General features: G+C 42.2%; 1 protein-coding gene across 1 annotated transcript in view; it reads left to right on the forward strand.

Moving 5' to 3' along the window:
- The window catches only part of LOC116060439 (PDZ domain-containing protein 4-like), a 35,830-nt gene extending 34,038 nt beyond the window's left edge, over window positions 1-1,792 (forward strand). Inside the window, exon 17 of the mRNA XM_031313994.2 lies at window positions 1,193-1,792. Coding sequence (XP_031169854.2) covers window positions 1,193-1,394 — 202 coding nt within the window. The 3' untranslated portion in view covers window positions 1,395-1,792. The remainder of the gene's footprint in view (window positions 1-1,192) is intronic.
- Window positions 1,793-23,490: the final 21,698 nt, after the last annotated feature.

The following is a 23,490-nucleotide window of genomic DNA, read 5'->3' on the forward strand; positions in this document are numbered from 1 at the left end:
CTCAAACCCAGGGCGTAGGTTTTCTAAATATTCAGGGGGACATATCCCCTGTATTCCCCCCAAAATCTACGACTATGCGTCAAACTTTTGGTTCCCAACCTTGGGGTGAAAATGGGTTTTGGAAATGGGTCAAATCCAGTTTTTATCATTTGAGGCTTTATATATTACTTATTGAGTCATTAAATATTTGAATGAATGAATATTTGAATTTGAATTTTCAGGTACTTTTGATTTACACCAAGAGGTGTTGGTAGAGATTCAGGTTGTTAGGACATGTTCAAAGCATTTCTATTGGACAGAGAGTTTTCCATCTCTGTGAGATGTAAAGATTAATGTCAACATTTAAATCCTCTCACCTTCCTCTGCTGATAGACAACCTGCGGTGTGAAAGTTCAGGAAACATCCTGATGACAAACTCCTCGTTAATCCCAACAGCAATCCATCAGTCAGACTATAACAAACATGTGTTGGTGGTTCTGAACACAGACATAATCAGCATCATCAGCGTCACCTGGACACCTGTCAGTGACTTAAAGGGCCAGCGCTCTAATAAGGAAGAAAAGTTTATTTTTACAGCAGCTTTCACAGACACCAGTCACAAAATGCTTCACAATCAAAAAAGAAAATCAAATACAGTCAAGTCAATAAAGCCAAAATCAAACACCAGATACAATCCACCAAGAGAGCAGACATAAGACACAAGTTTAAAGCACAGGCTACCTAAATGTCTGTACAGATTGTTTTAGCTGCTTTTTAAAGGAGTCCACAGAGTCTATTGACAACTATTCCAAAGCTTAGCAGCTACCAACTGAAAGGCACGGTCTCCCTGAGTCTTTAAACGTGTCTGAGGTAAAAAACACACAGAGGACCTGAGAGCCCGGTATGCTGTGTAGGGTGCAGAAGGTCCAGGATGTATGTGGACACACGTAGGGCTCTGTAAGGGACCACTACGATTTTAAAATGAATTCTAAAAATGAGAAGCAGCATTTTGGACAGTTTGTAAATGGTGTAAGGAAGATCTGTTAAAGCAGTAGTCCAACCGTGATGAGATAAATGTGTCATGTGACATTTCTTTCAACATTTTTTTGTCTTATCATTGTTTTTGATTTTTCACAATGTTTTGTTGCTTACTTCGTATATTGGGTTTGGATGGAGAGGTTTAAATCACTTTAATTTTTTTTTTTCTTTTCAGGGACTCTTCATCTTTGACAGGAGGCGCAGCAGATGAGGGCAGCAACAACATTCTGGCACTGAGCCAGAAGAAGATCCTGAAGAAGAGGAACCGACGAATCCTTGACAACTGGATCACCATCCAGGAGCTGCTGGCTCACGGCTCCCGCTCGCCGGACGGACATAAGATCTACAACCCTCTGCTGTCGGTCACCACGGTGTAACAGGGGTAACCGGGTAACCGGGGAGAGAGGAAGAGGAAACGGGGAAGCAACGACAATACAACAACTCTCTGTTCTCCATTGACTTGTATTGCGTGATGATGTGTCTGGGGGGTGGGAGCAAGAAAGTAAATACAGGAAGAAGCTCCAGTGTTGTGGACGTCTCCGTGGTCAAACCAGCTCATTTCATTTAAATAATCAGACATTGTTTCGCACCCACATTACTACGTCTGCTCTGCTCACCGAGACTTCACTCTGCTCGGCCGGTCTGTCTGTCTGTCTCCAACTTTAGAGATGGCTGGTGTTACCACGGAGATGTGAGTAACGGACGGTTGACTGCTGTCTGTTTCTGAGAGAGAAACACTGAAGCTGCTTCAGTTTGCTGCTCTGCTGCATCAAAGACTGCTGAACACACCTGACTACAGGAGACATCAGCTCAGACTGCTGAACACACCTGACTACAGGAGACATCAGCTCAGACTGCTGAACACACCTGACTACAGGAGACATCAGCTCAGACTGCTGAACACACCTGACTACAGGAGACATCAGCTCAGACTGCTGAACACACCTGACTACAGGAGACACTATCTCAGACTGCTGAACACACCTGACTACAGGAGACATTAGCTCAGACTTGTGGAGTTTATATAGTTTGTGCGGTCCGAGGTCAGATCACGTTCTCACTACTAACGATGGATTGAAAGCGTACCGAGACCACCTCATCAAGCAGGTCTCCGTATGCTTGTTTGGTCGCTTTTGGTGCACCCGAGTGTGATTGCTGCATTCTCACCTCCCCAAGTGAACTGCACGGAGGGGGAGACCAACTTTAGAGACATTCAACAAAACTAAAGGAGGCAGCTGTGAAAGCCCACTCAGACACTTTGGGCTGACGAGTCTTTCTAATTATGCATTTTCACAGTCTGATACTTCAACAGTTTAACCCCAAACTTTCTCCACTTGATAAATTATCTTTTCAACTGACAAACATCAGATATGTAATTCATGGCTGAATTCTAACAGGATCAAAACATTATCTGTTTCTCCCCGCTCACTACCTGACATATTTGTTCTGAAATGAAGTCCCATGGGGGACTATACCATGGGACCATCTCTTTAAAGAGAACCAGGTTATGATGTCTCTTCAAACTTCAACACATTTTAGGGGGGGAACCGTTTTCTTTGGACCACAAGAAAATGTTCCTAACAGGTCAAGAGACTCTTCCCTACCTAAAGGACACAGGTCTGATCTTTGAGTGAGTTCATGCTGAACTAAAGGCTAATTAACACAGGCTACAAAGAGAGAGGAGAGACATCGGCGTGCAAGAAGGCATAAATTGGCAAAAAACTGAGGCAAAGACACACCTGTGCGAGTTAAACGTGTTTTCACTTGAGCAAAACATTCATGCTAACGCTGGGACTTTATGAATCTTTCTCATGAAAGTACAGAGAGTAAAAAAGGGAAGACTGGAGGGAAATGGCAGAAAGAAAATAGAGTTCCTGGCCCCTGAGATCAGTCAGAGACTCAGCTGAACTTCTGGCTAGCTTACAGCTAACATATTGTTTAATGCAGACCTGCCAACCTGTACGCATTTTTCGTACTCTGCACGCATTTTGACCCTTAAGTACGCTTGTACGATTCCCTGCTCTCTAGGTACGCAGTTTGTTCATGGATGTATGATTTTGTTGCATCTTTCATTTCGCCGGTTTCAGTTTCTATGCAATCTATATGACGTTGATTCTGCTGCTCAGCCACAGCGTATAAGTGGAGTGAAAAGCTTTCGGCCAATCGGAGCGCTGCATTTTAACCCTCCGCCACCTGCCCCTCCTAGCCAAATGCTTCGCACGTTTAATTCAATTCAGTGCCTCAAGCAAGCTAGGCTGGCCGGATAACTGTAGGCTTGTATGCCATGACTGAACCGCCTCAAAAAAAGGTTCGGAAACCAACTACGGAAACTTGACAGCTATCGGGAGAGATGGCCTTGAATCCACATGTCCAGGCTACCTCATCACGCGTTCTGCACCATGTCCAAGACAGACATCGATATCAGTCATGAAAGGACTGAAGGGAACAGGTAACGAACACAGTCCCACACGCAAATACTGAGTTAATACGAGTTGGGTATGGCTGCAGCCTGGAGACCTCCCGTCTCATGCCTCTCATGCCCGCTAACTTAACCGTGACTTCATTTAGAAAATAATTCACGATTTCGTAGGCTATTCTGAACATCTGAATTTACCGTCGTATTCTGAACATCTGAGTTTAGCGTTGGACATGCCCAGGAATGAGACAGGAGGTCTCCAGGCTGCAGCGATACACTCTTGCAAATACTCCCCGCCCACCCCCCGAAACATAATGATATTAAAAATAAAAGGATGATAAGAAACAAAACGTTCATAGTGTCAATAGGCTAGCCTGTCACACCCACCATCCTTCTCATTAGTTGGGGGCAGTTAGAAAAGTGGTGGAATGGCTAGAAAACTAGAAGGTTTTAGACAGGCCAGATGCTGATTAACATAAAGGTAACAGTTAGAGTATTTTTAGCCTACTTGAATTTATGAACATAAATAATGACCTTGACATCATAACTGGGAGTCCAGCTGTTACGAGCTCAGTTAATGATGCATAGCATACAGTAGGACTATTTGCTAGGCCAGTGTGATGGCAACTGACATAATGCAATGTCACCCATGTCAATCTTTGAAAAGCCTATCTGAAAATATCTGACTCATTATTTATTAGCCTATAATCGTGTCTGCCAGGCTTCAATCTTGTGCTTTTTTAATAGTTGCTTTAGGCCTATTTAAAGTTGCTTTATGAGTAAATCATTACTTAGACTACTTTAGTAATCAGAAGAAGGCTATGTGTTAACCTGGTCTGACTCTCATCTTTAACACAGAAGTACTTAGGCCTATTTATTAGCTCTCTCTGCCTCCTATTGGCTATACTAACAAATATATGGGCACAAAATTGGACAGGATATAAGAAAACATTTAGTTTCAGTACACCTACGGCCATTCATCCACTCCATTCTTCTACAAAGTAATAATAATTTATTGTAATCTAGGAGGTAGTGATGAGCCAAACAATGTATTTGAATATAAATTACATATATCTAGGTGTGTGTGTGTGTGTGTGTGTGTGTGATATAATTCATAATATTTGTAACAATATGCAGGAATGTGACCTACTCATAGTAGCCTATCATAATCTATCCCCTCTCCACCTACATTTTCAGATTGCAAACGCTATGTGTCTATTATGTATTATGGTGTTAGGTTTCTCACTGGTGGGTGGGCAACGGTGAAGCGTACATTGGCGGTGGGCTGTCGGGTGTGCGCGCGCGCCCGCGGGGGCGGGGGGGGGTGGGGTTGCGGTTTGTACTCATAAAATGTCTTCAAGGTTGGCAGGTCTGTTAATGTGATGTTTGACTTTCTGTCTGAAGAAGTTAAAGCAGGGCGATGAAACTGCTCTGGTTAAAACTGCAGTATGATCTGTGTTGATTAAAGAGCACAGACACTGAATCGCTCAACACAACATGGATTAGACGGCAACCTCTGAGAGAAGAACTTTGTTTTGTATGAAAAGAAACATTTGAAGAGATTCAGAGGAAGTCACGTCTCTGAATCTAAGAGACTATTATCTGAGGATATGAATGTAGAAATCTTTGCTGCTGCTGCTGCAGAAACATATTGACAGAATGAATATTATAAAGTATTATTTATAGTCACACAGTCAGAGATTGTAATATTGACCGACAAACACAATGTGCATTAAAGGAAAAGTCCCACTTTTCTTCCCGTCAGATCTCGTTGATCTGTGAACATTACGTGACAGAGTTGTTTTACTTCTCTCTTCCTTTTTATTTACAGATGCATCATTTGTAAATCACTTTCCCACAATGTCTTGCCTTATATTTGTTAGTTTTCTTAGTCTGTGAGAGGAGAAATGTGTCTTTCTGTCTCTTCTTTGAGGGTTTATACCTGTATGAGTTTTAGTTTTCCTACCGTACAAATTGTTCTTATTAGTATGACTTTATTTAGTTTCTTATAATCAGGGCCACACTAAATCTGTGGATGCAGAATTTGGCAGACTTTTCTGCAGATTTTAATTCAATTTAAAACAGATGAAACTAAAACTCAGAATCAGACTCACATCTCCACAAAGAGCAGAAAAACAGTCCGCTAAATTCTGCAGATTTTTACTCTGAATCACGGCTGACAACTGTAGAAAGAATCAGCAGATTCTGTTTGGGTCTGATGATTACTAACTCACTAATTTAAATAACGGTCTCCCATAAGAAGACTTTCTGCACTCTGCCTTTGGGTTAGGGTTAAACGTTTCAGTGCCTCTGGACTCGTTGGGCGTGTTTCCAAGAATTATTACAACAACGGCTTTAAATACATGATGCTCCTCACATTTTCCAACGCTCATACACAGAACAATAGTTGGATGTGCAAACTGTTCTTCGCAACTTTTACCCCATGAGAAGACTCAAAGGAACCTGCTGATTAATAACTTTCCAATCTAAATAATTACATTACATTTTACTTACTTAAATGTGTCTCTCTGTCTCTTTGAGGATTTGTTCCTGTGTGGTTTTTAGGTTTTTACCGTAAATGTTAAATTGTTCTGGAAAAGGCCGACTACATTTTGTTTGTGGGGTATTTGAATGATTTGGAGGGTGTTTGGGGTTTCAGAGGCTGGTTGTGTCCATCATTGTGAAAAGTGTGATGTTAATACTGAGTAATGAAATGCATGAATTCATTATTGAACGTTGTGGATTATTGGACATAACTCTTGAATCTAAAGTGCTGTAGTGTACAGACCCTGGTGCAGACATATATAGTAGTGAAAGTGCAGAACATGCCGAGTCAATTAAATTAAAATGAAGTGAAATAAGATGTGTGAGATGTTCCCTGGTCTTTCTTTGAGGAACATGACATGTCCAGTTGTTTGAAACACAAATGAAACGCAGCTTAGATACACGAGAGACAGGTGACATGATGGACAGGTGAAACACATCAGAATCAGTCTGAATCAAAAGGAAACATAGCTAGACAAAGACACATGAAACCCAACACTACCAAATAATACAGGAAGTAAAGACATGCTGGCTCTGAACGAAAACGCGTTGTGGATTAGCTAGACAGGTAGGCTAGTGCTTTATGTCCCTCTCAGCCATTAATTGTTCGCTTATGAGGATAAGATCATTGACAGAGGTCATTTTACACCAAGGAGGACATATTTATGAATAAAGACATTGACTAGACTAGACTTCCTAACCTCAGTCTGTTAGGTTAGATAATCACACCTCCTCAACCATCACCCTGAACACCGGCGTACCACAGGGATGTGTGCTGAGCCCTCTCCTTTACTCCCTCTTCACCTACGACTGCACACCTGTACATGGCTCTAACACCATTATAAAGTTTGCAGACGACACTACGGTGATTGGTCTCATCAGCAACAACAATGAGACGGCCTACAGGGAGGAGGTCCAGCACCTATCCTCGTAGTGCACTGACAACAACCTGGCTCTCAACACCAAGAAGACCAAAGAGCTCATTGTGGACTTCAAGAAGTCTGAAGCTGGCACACACACCCCCATTCTCATCAACAGGTCTGAGGTGGAGCGTGTCACCAGCTTCAAGTTTCTGGGTGTCCACATCTCTGAGGACCTCTCTTGGACCCTCAACACCTTTACCCTGATCAAGAAGGCTCACCAGCGTCTCTTCTTTCTGAGGAGACTCAAGAAGGTCCACCTGTCTCCTCAGATCCTGGTGAACTTCTACAGCTGCACCAATGAGAGCATCCCCACCAACTGTGTCACAGTTTGGTATGGCAACTGCTCTGCCCATGACCGGTAAGCACTGCACAGGGTGGTGAAAACTGCCCAACACATCACCATTTCCTCACTCCCCTCCATCGAGACCATCCAGGGCAAGCGATGCTTCCGTAAGGCGCGCAGCATCATCAAAGACTGTTCTCAACCCAACCACAGCCTGTTCACCCCACTCCCCTCCGGGAGGCGTCTCAGGTCTCTCCGCACCCGAACCAGCAAGTTCAGAGGAAGCTTCTTTCCTGAGGCTGTCACCCTACTGAACTCTACTGAACTAGCTCTGCATCCCGGTGATAATTAACCTACTAAGCCCCCCACCCATCCCACTCCGGACAATTTGCACTACCCTACCCCACCCATACTGTTCTATCTATTTATTTACAGATGTACATACTGTAATTACACCTATACATAGTCATATTCTACTGCTCGTCATACTATTCATCCTGCACATACACTTATTCTTACTATTCTTATGTTACCACACTGCACATAGCTGTACATACTGTACATATGTCTATATGGTACATTCAGTATCCATATTTATTTGGTTTTTCTTACTATATATTCTGTTAATACAATGCATATATCTATATCTATATTATTCTTACAACTAGTATAATGTTACTGCTACTACATGTTATTCATATATTGTTCATAATACATAGCCATATTTATTCTGCTCTTATAACACTGCAATATATTTATTGTCCTGCCTATGCACCACCTGTCTATACTTTGTATATTGCATTGCACTTTTCTGCTTTTTTTGCACTTCTGGTTGGATACAAACTGCATTTCACTGTCTTTGTACTTGTAAATAACAGTCATAGCCAGAAGGTGTTTCCCGTAGCCAATGCTTGGCTTGACGTTGTTGTTTGTTTGTTTGTAAGTTGACCCATACTGCTGAAATACATTTTTCCATAGAAGAAAAGTTGTTGGTTGTTAGCATGTTGAGGTCTAAATCAACTTAAATGGTATGAAACCAACAAACAAAGTGTATAGTAGGAGAGCTGTGACCACACCTGCCCCACCTGCGGCCATCTTGCCATCACGTCAAGTGTCTATATGTCAGTAACGTTTTGAAATTAGCACTTCGCCAACAAGCAGTACTTTGTGGGCAGTTGTGCTAAAGTTTGCTTGCTAACATCACATAAACTGGCTGGCAGACACCTCGCAAATAACCTCAGACTTATCACCCCCTAGCGTTATGGTGGTGAAATGCACCATGATGCAAAGCAACCCTGACGTAGAACTCCGAAAGGGTCACAACGCCATTGGAGCGACAGCGTAGCTATGGCACGGAGTTGACGCAGAAGCATAAAACATCCCTGAAAATACAAAAGTATCCCTGAGGTGCTGTTGTAGTGTTGAGGATCTGTTGAGGAGCTGAATGGTTCTGCTGTCGGTGCTGTTAAGAAAGTGGGATGTTTTGGATTTAATAGATTTTATTCTTAAATACTCTGGGGAAACTGAAGCCATTCTTTTTGGTTCTAAAACAAAAAGGTTTTATCGTTAAAGTTGGAGAGTTCTGTATAACTGCTGAAGACAGTGTAAAACATCTTGACTGCATTTTTGACAGGTTTTTATCTGGTGAAAATATGACTACCAAGGTTAATCAAAGAGTTAATTTTCTGTCGAGAAAAGTCATCTTTCTTTCAGACTAAGTCTTCAACATCAGCTGGAGCTCCTGGAGTCTAAAGTCTGTTTGATGATGCTGCCATCTCCTGGTAGACCTGATTATTACAACACTTCAGTAGGAAACTTCAGAAGGCTCAAAATACATTAATAAGGGTTATATTAAAGTTGACCCACAGACAGATCTTAATCCATTCATAGTCAGCAGTGTTGCACGTTGCACGGATAAAAGAATCACTCATGTGAAGATGCTGCTCACAAAAAAAAAAAAAAAACTTGCAACTAAAGTACTTTTAACTACTAAGAGAATATCATATTTCAGATTTTATTCTTTTTTGATTGAATAGTCTAATGATAAAACATATTTGTTTACAGTCCAGCAGTACAGAGGAATAATAATAATAATAATAATAATAATAAATAATGATTAATTAATAATAATTCACTGAGCACGTTTAAAGAAATGGTTACAAAGCACCATGTATCATTCTCAATCTCAATTCTAAATGTTTTAAACTTTTTATATTTGCTGTTATGTAAAAACTCAGAAGCAGCTGGACTCTGGATAAGTGAAGAAAGTTCTGGAGACTTTGATGATTTCTATAGAAGCTTTTAATGAAATCTGGATCAAGGAGAATCAGGATTAAACAGTAGAGTTTAACCACAGTGTAGTGTTGAGTAGTACCAACACTACTATGTATTTAAACTCACGCTGGACATACAATGTTAGAGATTACCAAATATGGTCCTTCTTTACTTATCTATGCATGTGTGAGTAGTATATACTTGGTGGGAATGCGCGTGCACGTGTGTGTAGTGGTACGCGCATGTCTTTCTAGCGTTGTGATTGGTCGAACCTCCGTGCACGTCTCGCGTGCACGTTGACGTAATGACGTCATCGCGTCCTTACGTTCGCGGCGCAACCGTGTCTCTAGCGGCCGATTCTGGGAGCGCATCTCGCGGACGTAATGACGTCAGCGCGTCCTTACGTTCGCACTGTGGCCGTGTCTCTAGCGGCCGATTCTGGGAGCGCATCTCGCGGTCAAACCTTGAGCAATTTCTCTGCGGTCGAGACTGGGCACACAGCTCGTGGTCTGCTAGCTAGCTTGTTACCATGTTTTTTCCCTAACAAAGTCAGCCTGTGTTGTTCTTTTTTTAATTCTTTTTTTTTTGTTGTGAAAGCAAAGAGGATTCTTTTCCAGCAACATCTACAAGGGGTAAGTAAATTTTAAAAGCATATCTTCTGTTTAAGCATATTGTATATGCATTTGTAAGATATTTAATGCATTCAGTCATTTATGAATTAAAAAAGGCTGTTGGAGGGTTGTCCCTTATGATGCTAGTAAAAAGGTGTTAAAATAAAAAAAAGTTTGTTAGATCATGTAAAAAAGGGGGTTGCCTATTGTTAGGTTGTAAAAGCGTCATCCTGGGTGTGTCTTGTAGGGGTTAAAACACCGTGTTTCACGGGACCTGGCTCACTTTTTAACAAGCATTTTAGCTAGTCTGCTAGCTAACTTTTTACCTCGTTTTTCACAGCCTTCCTCAACAAAGACCTCTGGAGTTTTTTGCTTTTTAATTCTTTTTGTTTGAAAGAAAGAAAGAGACTTTGTTTTTGCAACTATGCATACATGTGGTAAGTAAATTTAAAAAGCTATCTTCTGTTTAAGCATATTGTAAGATATTTAATGCATTCAGTCATTCATGAATTAAAACGATTTTGGGACGTATATTTTATCTAGTTTGCATCATTAGGTACTGTGTCTAGACAACCCCCCATGGAACAAAGGATCCGGACGAAGGATTGCAGCCTTAAGCATAAGAAGAGAGCTGCTGCGGTGAGTTGAAAAGAAAAACAGTAAAATAGGGTGTTGTATTTTAAAAAAGGCTTTTCTGATAATGTAATGTAATGTAATGTTTCAGGCTGAAAAGACAACCCAAGAAGGTTTCCCGCCCAAAAGACCCTTCTCTGCCTTTGTTCAAGTCTCGCCTTCCCTGAACACTGTATCTAATGGTTCTACCACTGACGCCGAGGTAAGAAAACCCCTTGTATCCAACAGAATATATTTATCTACTATTTTAAAATATTTTTATATAATGTATACATTGTTAAAAAGGATTGTCCTTTGTTTCAGCAACTAAAGGCGGTCTCAGACTTGGTGTCTTTGCATTTGACACCCGAGGAGGATTTCACACATAGTGCCCAAGAGTCATACATCCCGCGGAGTGTCTCTATTGAGAGTGAACAAAGGGCTACACCTTTACAAGGGGCTACACCTTTACAAGGGGCTACACCTTTACAAAGGGCTACACCTTTACAAGGGGCTACACCTTTACAAGGGGCTACACCTTTACAAAGGGCTACACCTTTACAAGGGGCTACAACTTTACAAGGGGCTACACCTTTACAAAGGGCTACACCTTTACAAGGGGCTACACCTTTGCAAAGGGCTACACCTTTACAAAGGACATCGTTTGAGGTTTGTGTTTTGTTTGAAGTGTGTGTGTGTGTGTGTGTGTGTGTGTGTGTGTGTGTGTGTGTGTGTGTGTCTTTATTTAACCAAAATGTTTGTTATCCCCTAGACAAACCCTGCCGTAGAAGCCCAAGAAGGCTCTGAAGCCCCTGTCCTAGCAGAGACATCGCCTACATCACAACAACCCAATCAGGAAGCTGTAGGAGAACGCTCTGAAGCCCCTGTCCTACCAGAGACATCGCTTACATCACACCAACCCAATCAGGAAGCTTTGCTGGAGGCCCCTGAATATAATGTAGGTGCTTTACATTGTTCTGATGATAATGACTATATATCAGACACACCAGTCCTACATACACAAATAGTTTCATTCAAGCCTGCTGTAACTGTGTCAACACATCAGTAACTATTCCTGTAAATATACTAGAGGGTGACGATCCATTCCTTGGTAATCAATCAGATCGTAGTTATATTACTAACAATCTTTTGGAGCCCTGTGTTCCCCTAGGGGTTTCTGAGCATACCACATTGTTTCAGGGTGAAGAACTTTTTGAGTATTGCGCCAACACAACATTCCGACAAACTGCGTCAGAACCCCATTCTAAACAAATAGAATCCAAACTAAACAAATTACAAAAAAGTAACGATGATCTTGTGAATAAAGTAGCTGCCCTACAAGCCGCTAATACACTATTGATTGACATGGTCACAGGTTTTGGAACAACGCTATCCGAACAGGGCAACTCTCTCAATACACTGCTTGCCCCTCTGTTAGCGGGACTTAAAAAGACAATGAAAAAGACCAAGGGAAAAAAGCATTAAATCAGTCCATCAATCCTCGAGAAGCCCTCTTTGGAGGCCGAGTTGTATCACAAGGTAGAAAATGATCAAAAAATCAGATACTATGATTTTACAAGTCTGTACCCAACTGTTCAGGCCAAAAGAGATTATCCAATAGGGCACCCCCAAATAATACACAAGGATTTTGATGACATAAACACATACTTCGGTATTGTGAAATGTACGGTTGTGCCCCCCAGAGGACTGTATCACCCCGTACTCCCCTATCACTGTAACGGTAAACTGATGTTTCCTTTATGTGCAGCGTGTGCCGTTCAGATGAATCAGACAACACATTGTGTGCATAGTGACCAAGAGCGCCAACTGTCGGGCGTGTGTGTGTCGTTTGAATTACAAAAAGCCATAGAGAAAGGGTACCGGATTGTTTCCATCGTTGAGATTTGGCATTTCCCAGAAAAAACGGACCAACTTTTTAAAGCCTACGTTAAGACAGCAACATCTACAAGGGGTAAGTAAATTTTAAAGGCATATCTTCTGTTTAAGCATATTGTAAGATATTTCCCTAGAACCACGCATAGTAATAGTTGGACAAAGTTTCTGACTCACCAGATACTCTAAAACTATGTAACTGTCAAAACCTGAGGCATTGTGTGCTATAAAAGTATAGCCTTTGTATTTTGCCTGTCTGTAGTTCTGAATGAATAATGCTACGCAGTTTGATGTTTCGTAGCAGTTTTTCCTGCCATCCATATCCATAATGCATACGAAATTCGCTTCATGGCGACCGTCATGATATCGTGTCTCGAAATCGTGTCTCGAAATCGTGTCTCGAAATCGTAAAAGAGATACTTATCACTAATTTCTTCGCGTTTGAGGGGCTGGATAAAGCACTCGTGCATTGTGGCACCTAAAGGCTCTCTACAATGCAGACATTTTGGGATTCTACAGACGTGTGGTTTTTTAGCCATCCGGTATGTCATGTGACAGTCCTCACAATATTTGATTCGGTTGCAGGGTATGAGGCGGTGTTTCATATCGGGTTTTTTATGGTTTTTGAAGCACTGTTGAGATTTGCATATGCGCCTACAGTCTGTGAATTTAATAGTTTGATTAGGTATACAAGCAGAGTAACATACATTACAAAGCAAACTACACCTGTGGTCCAGGGCATTCTCGTAGGACTTGTAACAACCATCGCAGACGTACGAAGCACCAAAAAAAGACGTTTTATTTACAATGAGATAATAATGCTCATCATGCAAATACAGCCAGGCTGTTGTCACATTTGGTTCGTCGTGCGTTTTGAAAATCTGTGGTTTTTTACAACCGGCACCATGATGGAATATTACAATTTTCATTTTCAAATGTTTCTGAAATCTGTCAACATCAGAGAACGAAACCTTATGTGTATTTTCAAATCCCAATTCCCCATGTAGCTGCTTTGCATAATTTATCTTTTCGCTTGGTGACAACCTGCTGTTGACATAATGTGCCAGACAGAGAGCAAAGCAGAGATTGTCATTACCTTCGTTATTCTTGGGATTGTATAAAGCATTGCCTTTTACTGACAATATTTGATCGTAACCAACGCTTCCTAGTTTTCGACGGCGCCCAGGATTCCCACCCGACATATTACGAGCTATTGTCACAATTAATTCTAAAGCGTCATCGGTCAGTGAATTATCGTTACTTTGCATAGCTTGAGAGACCTGCTCCAGAAATGTATCTCTGTTATAGCCATCACTTGAGTTCAACATTGTTTGAATAGGGACGTCTACGGCCGGACCCCTTAACTCAACATTTAAAACACTGTCCTGTGTTGCATTGTCCAAAGCCCTCTCTATTAAACCTGTTAGGGTGCTATACACCCTGTCAGGCACACTACCAATATCTGTCAAATCAATATTTCGAAGGTCGACATCTTGACGAAATTCAGCAGCATTAAAAAGGGGTATCTGTCTGGATGCTATTTCAGACGTTACCTTAGAAACACGGCCCTCCCCATGCTGTACACCCCCCTGAGGATTTTCTGAAGGTAACGACGGTGGTCGATAAGTACTGGTGGACGGTTGAGGGCTGATATGAGCATCTGCACAAGGACGATTTGATGGTTGGACACTCGCAAAACATTCTGATGGCCTATTGTTGGGATATACATTTGAAGGACCATTATTTGACAGCGCCGTTGCGACAAGCCTATCTGATTCTTGTGTTGTTGTACCACTGTCGCTCTCACTAGGCATAGACCGCACCCAGGCTTCGAATATTTTTGTCTGTTTCTCACACAATCGTAAAAAATTCTGAGGATTGTGTGCGGCACTTGTGTAATCGTCCTCACAAGGCCAGTCTAGCTCGTCATCACTACTACTACTATTACTACTACTAACGTCACACTCACCTATCGGTTCAGATTTTTTTTTTTTTTGGCCGGGGGAGCCATTTTGCAAATAATGTGTCGCTTTTTTTTAATTTATTTATTTTTATATTGCACAACCTATAGACTGATTTAATGCTTTTTTCCCTTGGTCTTTTTCATTGTCTTTTTAAGTCCCGCTAACAGAGGGGCAAGCAGTGTATTGAGAGAGTTGCCCTGTTCGGATAGCGTTGTTCCAAAACCTGTGACCATGTCAATCAATAGTGTATTAGCGGCTTGTAGGGCAGCTACTTTATTCACAAGATCATCGTTACTTTTTTGTAATTTGTTTAGTTTGGATTCTATTTGTTTAGAATGGGGTTCTGACGTAGTTTGTCGGAATGTTGTGTTGGCGCAATACTCAAAAAGTTCTTCACCCTGAAACAATGTGGTATGCTCAGAAACCCCTAGGGGAACACAGGGCTCCAAAAGATTGTTAGTAATATAACTACGATCTGATTGATTACCAAGGAATGGATCGTCACCCTCTAGTATATTTACAGGAATAGTTACTGATGTGTTACCAATGCTACGCTGATTATCTGACACAGTTACAGCAGGCTTGAATGAAACTATTTGTGTATGTAGGACTGGTGTGTCTGATATATAGTCATTATCATCAGAACAATGTAAAGCACCTACATTATATTCAGGGGCCTCCAGCAAAGCTTCCTGATTGGGTTGTTGTGATGTAAGCGATGTCTCTGGTAGGACAGGGGCTTCAGAGCGTTTTCCTACAGCTTCCTGATTGGGTTGTTGTGATGTAAGCGATGTCTCTGCTAGGACAGGGGCTTCAGAGCCTTCTTGGGCTTCTACGGCAGGGTTTGTCTAGGGGATAACAAACATTTTGGTTAAATAAAGACACACACACACACACACACACACACTTCAAACAAAACACAAACCTCAAACGATGTCCTTTGTAAAGGTGTAGCCCTTTGTAAAGGTGTAGCCCCTTGTAAAGGTGTAGCCCCTTGTAAAGGTGTAGCCCTTTGTCCACTCTCAATAGAGACACTCCGCGGGATGTATGACTCTTGGGCACTATGTGTGAAATCCTCCTCGGGTGAAAATGCAAAGACACCAAGTCTGAGACCGCCTTTAGTTGCTGAAACAAAGGACAATCCTTTTTAACAATGTATACATTATATAAAAATATTTTAAAATAGTAGATAAATATATTCTGTTGGATACAAGGGGTTTTCTTACCTCGGCGTCAGTGGTAGAACCATTAGATACAGTGTTCAGGGAAGGCGAGACTTGAACAAAGGCAGAGAAGGGTCTTTTGGGCGGGAAACCTTCTTGGGTTGTCTTTTCAGCCTGAAACATTACATTACATTACATTATCAGAAAAGCCTTTTTTAAAATACAACACCCTATTTTACTGTTTTTCTTTTCAACTCACCGCAGCAGCTCTCTTCTTATGCTTAAGGCTGCAATCCTTCGTCCGGATCCTTTGTTCCATGGGGGGTTGTCTAGACACAGTACCTAATGATGCAAACTAGATAAAATATATGTCCCAAAATCGTTTTAATTCATGAATGACTGAATGCATTAAATATCTTACAATATGCTTAAACAGAAGATAGCTTTTTAAATTTACTTACCACATGTATGCATAGTTGCAAAAACAAAGTCTCTTTCTTTCTTTCAAACAAAAAGAATTAAAAAGCAAAAAACTCCAGAGGTCTTTGTTGAGGAAGGCTGTGAAAAACGAGGTAAAAAGTTAGCTAGCAGACTAGCTAAAATGCTTGTTAAAAAGTGAGCCAGGTCCCGTGAAACACGGTGTTTCAACCCCTACAAGACACACCCAGGATGACGCTTTTACAACCTAACAATAGGCAACCCCCTTTTTTACATGATCTAACAAACTTTTTTTTATTTTAACACCTTTTTACTAGCATCATAAGGGACAACCCTCCAACAGCCTTTTTTAATTCATAAATGACTGAATGCATTAAATATCTTACAAATGCATATACAATATGCTTAAACAGAAGATATGCTTTTAAAATTTACTTACCCCTTGTAGATGTTGCTGGAAAAGAATCCTCTTTGCTTTCACAACAAAAAAAAAAGAATTAAAAAAAGAACAACACAGGCTGACTTTGTTAGGGAAAAAACATGGTAACAAGCTAGCTAGCAGACCACGAGCTGTGTGCCCAGTCTCGACCGCAGAGAAATTGCTCAAGGTTTGACCGCGAGATGCGCTCCCAGAATCGGCCGCTAGAGACACGGCCACAGTGCGAACGTAAGGACGCGCTGACGTCATTACGTCCGCGAGATGCGCTCCCAGAATCGGCCGCTAGAGACACGGTTGCGCCGCGAACGTAAGGACGCGATGACGTCATTACGTCAACGTGCACGCGAGACGTGCACGGAGGTTCGACCAATCACAACGCTAGAAAGACATGCGCGTACCACTACACACACATGCACGCGCATTCCCACCAAGTATTTACTACTTGTGTGAAGATGCTGTTGCATCATTTACAACCACTACTCTTACCTAGAAGTCCTGTTGTAGGTACCCCAGATCACATGGGGTAAAACTGTCTCAATGTACACAGTGTGAATTTATAAGATGGATATTCTACCACAGATCCCTCCTAATGAGGTCTAAAAGACCTGAATCAACCTTCCAGCATCCAAATACCACCTCAGGAAACTCACACACAATTTCAGAAATGTTCACAGTTACAATAACAAATCAAAACATTCAATATATATGTATAGATGTTAAATACATTTATGATTCATACGTGTGTGTATATGTATTTAACCTAAATCAATCATAATCAAAATGGTTATACCAATCAATCAAACCTCACCAAAATGATTTTGGCTGTGAGGAATAATAAGTAATTATGTAGATTAAATCTTATTAAAGTAAAACATACATGAAAGTAAATCACACTTTCAAAATCCTTAATGTAAAACTATCACAACACTAATGCAGAAGGGAAACTAAGATTTTTGTTCATTTTATGAAAGCAAAAGTAAGTTTAATAAATTCCACTTTAACAGTGATCAGTGTTACCTTCCTATGTGCAAGTCATCCACTGTGACTTGGTGCTTTAAACCATCATACTTAGAGATAAATACATGAAGGTATGTAGCAAATGCATTCAAAAGTATTATAATTCTGGAGAAAACAAATGCTGTTGACGTTGCCGTGCGTTTTGGTGACCATTGTACAGCGAAAGTACCAGGCGCTGGAGATTATGATTACAAATGTTGGATAACGTGCATTGTGTTGCTGTATATCATGTTTAGACCACGCATTGTCAATTTCATGTAAATCAGATCATGTTTGTCACATGAAGCTGACTTCATGTTGCCAGCAGGTGGCACTATGAATGTAATATATTCACTCTCCGCATGTGTATGTCCTTAGGCCTGGACTGTTATTCTGCATGAAAAATTAGGGGCATATTGAACAATGTACACTCTAGTAACAAACCACTTCCTGTTTGCAGTGTAACTTGGAAGTTCAACACCCTACCACACCCCCGCTGTTGGACGGAAACTCAAAAGCTTCGTAATTTAGCTTTGCCAAGGTCTTTCGATTGTACTGCCCAATTTAGAAGTACATTGAGTTAAATCTGTAGGAGTATGTTAAAGTCCAAAACCTGGAAATGTTAATTTTTTTTTAAAGTAAATTCAATATGGCTGACTTCCTGTGGAGATGAGGGGGTGGTTCCAAGAGGCTTTTCTGTAAAGCTAGAGATAATACATATGCCTTTCCAAATTTCATACATCTGGGTGACATACAACGCAAGGGCGACTTTGTTGAAATTTTGTAGGTGACGCTATTGAGCCAATTTACCAGACTCCAGCCCGAGACACTCATTACATGTCAATGGTCGCCACTTCTGATACATGTGCAAAGTTTCAACTTTTTGAACACCTTTAGCCTGTCAGAATTGTGATTGATAAACAGAGAGATTGCATTGGGCCTTCACCAACTGACCTTGTTGGTGCTCAGACCCTAATTATAGATAACGTGTCACAATTGAAGATGTAAAAAGAAACTCCATTGACTACAAAGGTACGTTGGCCCAGAGAGATCAACGAAATGCAACCTAAGAAAACATATGCAAATAAAACACACTGCGAAGAAGTAACACTCCAGCAAAATGAGAAACACATTCTCCAATTTAACATACAGATGGCATTAAGAAATGCACTGCAAGTACAAATATAATTGGCTTCTGCTTTGTCTTTGCAGTGTACCATCTTTCTCTAAATGCAGTACACTGAGCACAAACTGGATGCTTTAACAGGGTTAGATTAAAATAACCAGCCAAATTCCAAAACCAAAATTCCACCAAATTCTCCAGTTAAAATGGATCTTTGTTTAAGTGATCTGATATGAATTATTTCATTCCAGAAATGAATCTTATATTATCTGCCTTTTCGCCATGGATGGAGAAGTAAAAAGTCTTTCAATCAAACTTTTTAAGGCCTCAGTTCTTAATTTAAACATGAACTTGGTGCATTATAAAATATATTTAAGTTGCTTCTTGCTTGTACAATTTACAGCAGAAGTTGTTTGAGAATCTCTTTTATATCAAGATAAACTGGGATTGGAACTGAAATCCCCTAACATGATTGATATCCAATCAGAAATGTGATCCAATCGGGACGCTGAGAATCGGAATTGAATCGAATCAGGAAATCAGTGGCGATAACTAGCCCTATGCTCCAGCTCATGTGTATTGTATTTTTGAGATTGTAGAGTAGCTTTGGTCCTGATCTTGGCTGGATCGATGTTCTGGTAGGTGAATTCTTCCAAGGTGAAGACTGGAAGACAGTTCTCATTGGAGAAATCTGGGGCAACCTGAGGAAACAAACAAAGATATTTGACAGAGAGAGAAACCACTCCTAAAACACAGTTATAGCTCTTGAAATGATTATTTGGAGGTGACACATGAGAAAAGAGGCAGAATAGGAAATCCAGCACAAATGCTTTGAGCTATAGTTTGAAGAACATTTGAGTGATGGACTGTGAAGAAAGAGGTTTAGGTTCTGTTTACATTTTGATGTAAAGATTGTGTCACGGTTTGTCAGGAAAGGCTTGGGCTCAAATGCAGTTTAGAAGATTTAATAAACAAAAATTAAGTACATACCAAAAAATCCAGAAAGCAACAGGCAAAAACTAATTCCAGAACAAGAGAGAGACAAAGAGACAAACGGTAGACTCCAGACACGAACACACTAACAGAACACACAGCAACAGAATACAATGATCTGACACCAGACAAAGACAACACAGAGACTAAATAAACCAGGTAACGAGGACTAACAAGGGACAGGTGACACTAGACTGGGCAAACAGGTGAAACACCTTAGGGTAATCACAAGGGAGGGAAAACTAAAGACAGGAAGTAAACTGGGCAAGACAAGGGAGACAAGACGGACTTCAAAATAAAACAGGAAACAGAAAATCACAATCATGACAGTACCCCCCCTCCAAGGGATGGATCCCAGACGTCCAAAACCAAACAAAAGTTCCCATGGAGGGTGGAGGGGGACCAGAGGAGGGACGAACGGAGGAACAAAAAAAAAAAGGCAACCCCGGAGGGCGAGGGCAGGCACAAGAGTCATACGAGGCCAGGAAACAGAGGACATTCGGGACAGGGAACAGAGAGACCACTAGGGACAGGGAACAGAGAGGCGCAGCGCAGATGGGACCCCTCTGGCGGCCGGCGGCGAAGGCAGAACCTCTCTGGCGGCCGGCGGCGAAGGCAGAATCCTTCAGGCAGGGTGGCCGAGCAGGACGGCGAAGGTGAAGACCCTCTGGAGTCCAAGCAGGTCGTTGAGGACCTACAGAAGGCCAGCGACGAAGGCGAAACCCCTCTGAAGGCCGGAGGCGAAGGCAAATCCCCTCAGGAGGCCATCCGCGAAGGCGAAACCTCTCCGGAGGCCGGCTGCGAAGGTGAACCCCATCAGAAGGCCGTCCGCGAAGGCAAAACCCCTCTGAAGGCCGGCCGCGAAGACGAAATCCATCAGAAGGCCGGCGGCGAAGGCAAATCCCCTCAGGAGGCCGTCCACGAAGGCGAAACCCCTCTGCGAAGGCGAATTCCTTCTGTGGGCCGGGCAGGCGATGGGTCAGCTGGGCTGAAGTCAGGCGACGGGTCAACTGCCGGAGACGGGTGAAGTCTCAGGGGTACCGGGGACAGGCATAGTCTCTGAAAAATCGGGCAACAGCACAGTCTCTGAGGTGTCGGGCAACGGCAAAGTCTCTGAAGTGCCGAGCAACGGCAAAGTCTCAGAAATGCCGGTCAACGGCAGAGTTTCTGGGGCCGCGGTCAATGAAGGCACTGGGAGACTGGTAAGCGCAGACTCAGGGAGAACGGTCAGCGCAGACTCTGGGAGAACGGTCAGCGCAGACTCTGGGAGAACGGTCAGCGCAGACTCTGGGAGAACGGTCAGCGCAGACTCTGGAACACTGGTCCTCTTTGGCTCTGGAACACTGGTCTGCTCTGGCTCTGGAACACTGGTCTGCTCTGGCACTGGAACGCTGGTCCGCTCTGGCACTGGAACGCTGGTCCGCTCTGGCACTGGAACGCTGGTCCGCTCTGGAACGCTGGTCCGCTCTGGCACTGGAACGCTGGTCCGCTCTGGAACGCTGGTCCGCTCTGACTCTGGAACGCTGGTCCGCTCTGGAAGAGTGGTCATCAAAGACTCTGGACAACTGGAAGACTCTTGAAGAGCTGTCATCGGAGACTCTGGACGGCTGGACGTCAGCTGAGACTCTGGACGTCAGCGGAGGTTCTGGAAGGCTGCACGTCAGCGGAGGTTCTGGAAGGCTGCACATCAGCGGAGGTTCTGGAAGGCTGCATGTCAGCTCAGGAACAATTGTCAACTTGGACTCGGGAAAACTAGTAGACTCAGGAACAGTAACACTGGTCAGCATGGACTCGAGGTCGCTGGAAACCTCGGGCTCAGATCCGCTTAACAGCACGGGCTCGGAACCGTTGGAGAGCACGGGCTCTGGTCCACTGGACAACTCGGGCTCTGGTCCACTGGAGAGCGGTTGAACCAGTGCATGGCGTTGGGGACCATGTCGACCACGTCCTCTCTTGCGGCCTCCACGGTTCCCAGAAAATATGGCCAGACGGGTCCCTTCAAAAGACTGCTCAGGGGAGATGCAGGAAAGTGAACTTGACCGTAGATCATCAGCTAGTAATCTAGCGGCTTCGGCCTCCTCAGTCAGTCTAGCACATTTAGATAGGTGCTGGAAAACAGTCACATAAGTCTCTGGCTCCCTACCAGGCGGAGAAATGACAGGACTAAGCATAGTGGCCAGAGGAGCAGGCTGGTTAAAAAACAGAGATCCTGTAGCCACAATGCTAGCAGGCCGAGAAGTAGGTAGGCTAGTGGTAGCTAACTGGCTCGGAATATGACGAGGAACTGGCAAGGGAGGTATCTGACTGTTAGAGGGCTGGAGAGAAGATAACCTGTTAGCATGTTGAGATGAAGGCTCACCGCCAGGGGTCTCTAGGAAGTCCTGTATCTACTCAGGCAAGGAGCTCCTGAGCCAGGGCCGAGTGGATACCTCACGGTGGGCTAACCATAGGGCTGCCTGTTTAACTTCCCAACTAGTTGCTCTCTTCCACTCTCCAAAAACACACATAAGAGTGTAGGTCAAATCATAAAGTTCATCCTCTAAATATTCCGCTGGGTCCGTCATGGTCGGATCATTCTGTCACGGTTTGTCAGAAAAGGCTTGGGCCCAAATGCAGTTTAGAAGATTTAATAAACAAAAATGAAGTACATACCAAAAAATCCAGGAAGCAACAGGCAAAAACTAATTCCAGAACAGCAGAACAGGATCACAAAACTGGAAATCAGAGACGAACGGTAGACTCCAGACACAAACACACTAACAGAACACACAGCAAGAGAATACAATGATCCGACACCAGACAAAGACAACACAGAGACTAAATAAACCAGGTAACGAGGACTAACAAGGGACAGGTGACACTAGGCTGGGCAAACAGGTGAAACACATTAGGGCAATCACAAGGGAGGGAAAACTAAAGACAGGAAGTAAACTAGACAAGACAAGGGAGACAAGACGGACTTCAAAATAAAACAGGAAACAGAACTAAACAGAAAATCACAATCATGACAGATTGTCACTACTTCAGTCTATTTTTAACTGCTTCTATTTTTCTACAAACTGCCAACTTACAAGTTAGGGTATTATTGTATTTGCAGATATTATTTTTATTCCTACAAGAAATTCTTCCTTCTCATGCAATACAAATCCCCAAACTTTGCTTATAGGTCCAGTCCTATGCTAAACCTCCTTAACCGGCATTCAAGGCTTGTAGTCTTAATGGTGGCGCTACAGCAACCGTCTAATGTTTAAAACTTTAAAGGTTCAATACAAATGAGTCGTACATGTTAGCACTTTTTAACTTTTACCAAAATGCCGGCCAGATTGAGAAGAAATGTTCATATGTTTTAAGCTTGCAGGAATTATGAAGTCCATCACTGTTTTTCTCCAAAACTGTATGAACCAAACTCCTTCCAAAGGTTTTGCACAATTTAAAGAATTGCTCCACAGCATCTTCAGACTGTCCTCCACAAACAAACCAGCCAGATTTATTTTTTGTAAGAAATTATCCTCGCTATTTATCAGAATCTATAATAGTAAACAACTACTGCAACATGTTTTGCTTAAATGTTTATACAAATATGTAACAGCATTTTTATCTAATGGTAGAAGTAGTGTGGTAAAATAAAGAATGTTATCTCAAAACTGAATTATTATAATTATTATATATAATTATAATTAAAACAGTATTTTGAATTGACAATGAAATGTTTGTACTTTTGGCTGTCTAAGGAGATCAGCCAAAAGTTCAGCATTAGATCTAATTCATTTTCACGGAAGACAATCTTCTATCTTCTATCGA

This window comes from Sander lucioperca, chromosome 12, assembly GCF_008315115.2.
Source record: "Sander lucioperca isolate FBNREF2018 chromosome 12, SLUC_FBN_1.2, whole genome shotgun sequence".
NCBI lineage: Eukaryota > Metazoa > Chordata > Actinopteri > Perciformes > Percidae > Sander > Sander lucioperca.